Raw genomic sequence first — 969 nt, forward strand, 5'->3', positions numbered from 1 at the left:
ATTTATACACCATCAAACAAATTCAAATACCTCTTCACACAGTAAACACACTGACTTTCGGTATAATTTATTAACTCGTCCAGCTTATATACATACTGGTGCATGCACGGGCAGACACGCACACGTACGCACTTACTGATACATACACACACGCGCACACACACACACACACACACACACACACACACACACACACACACACACACACACACACACACACACACACACACACACACACACACGCACACACACACACTTACATATACATAAAGCAGTAACCGAAGCACAATATTAAAATTGAAATTTAGAGGGTGCTATTACTTCATCTTATTGAAAGTAGTTTTGACGGTACAGACGGTTAGACACGACATCAACACTGCAGTCATTGTTGTTGAGGAGTTGCAGGAAATCGTGCGCGGACGTGGATGCATGTGGACAAACACCGTTGGCACATTGCATCATTTTCTTACCCTGAAAGTAGAATAGTATACATAAGAATATTTAAAACATGTGATAATAATCCTTCTGTACGAAGGGGTGCTGAAAAATTCTTAGCCTTGGGTAAAAGAAAATACAGTAGGATCAGTTAATTATGATTTTATTGCACATATTCCCCTCTCAGTTTCACATTGCAACGGTCCTTCAGTTTTTCTAAGTCCTGTAAAAGAACTCGGAAGGTTGGGCTGCCAGCCAGGCCCTTTGCGACACCATTAAAGCTAGGACCTTTTCACCCCCACCCCCTCGTAATAGGCATAGATTTCGGAAGAGGGAGCTAATCGATTACATCGAACTCAAAACTTAAACTGGAACTTATTTTATCGACTCCGAAAGTATAAAAGGCAAAGTCAACCTCGGCGGAATTTGAACTCATAACGTATAGCAAAATTAAATGTCGCTAAGCATTTTGGCCAGTGTGCTAAAGAATCTGTCAGCTTAACACTGTTACGCATGTAACTAAAATTATTTCTA

The 969-nt window shown here is 40.7% G+C and overlaps 1 protein-coding gene across 2 annotated transcripts in view; it reads right to left on the minus strand.

The window, feature by feature from the left end:
- Positions 1-281: 281 nt before the first annotated feature.
- LOC106870833 (uncharacterized) overlaps positions 282-969 on the minus strand; it is a 44,811-nt gene continuing 44,123 nt past the window's right edge. The window contains exon 4 of one of the 2 annotated variants that reach the window (XM_052971784.1): positions 282-471. In XM_052971784.1, the coding sequence (XP_052827744.1) occupies positions 328-471 (144 nt within the window). In that variant the 3' untranslated portion in view covers positions 282-327. The remainder of the gene's footprint in view (positions 472-969) is intronic. The other variant, XR_001409584.2, reaches the window with a different exon arrangement.

Source organism: Octopus bimaculoides, chromosome 11 (genome assembly GCF_001194135.2).
Source record: "Octopus bimaculoides isolate UCB-OBI-ISO-001 chromosome 11, ASM119413v2, whole genome shotgun sequence".
NCBI classification, from domain to species: domain Eukaryota; kingdom Metazoa; phylum Mollusca; class Cephalopoda; order Octopoda; family Octopodidae; genus Octopus; species Octopus bimaculoides.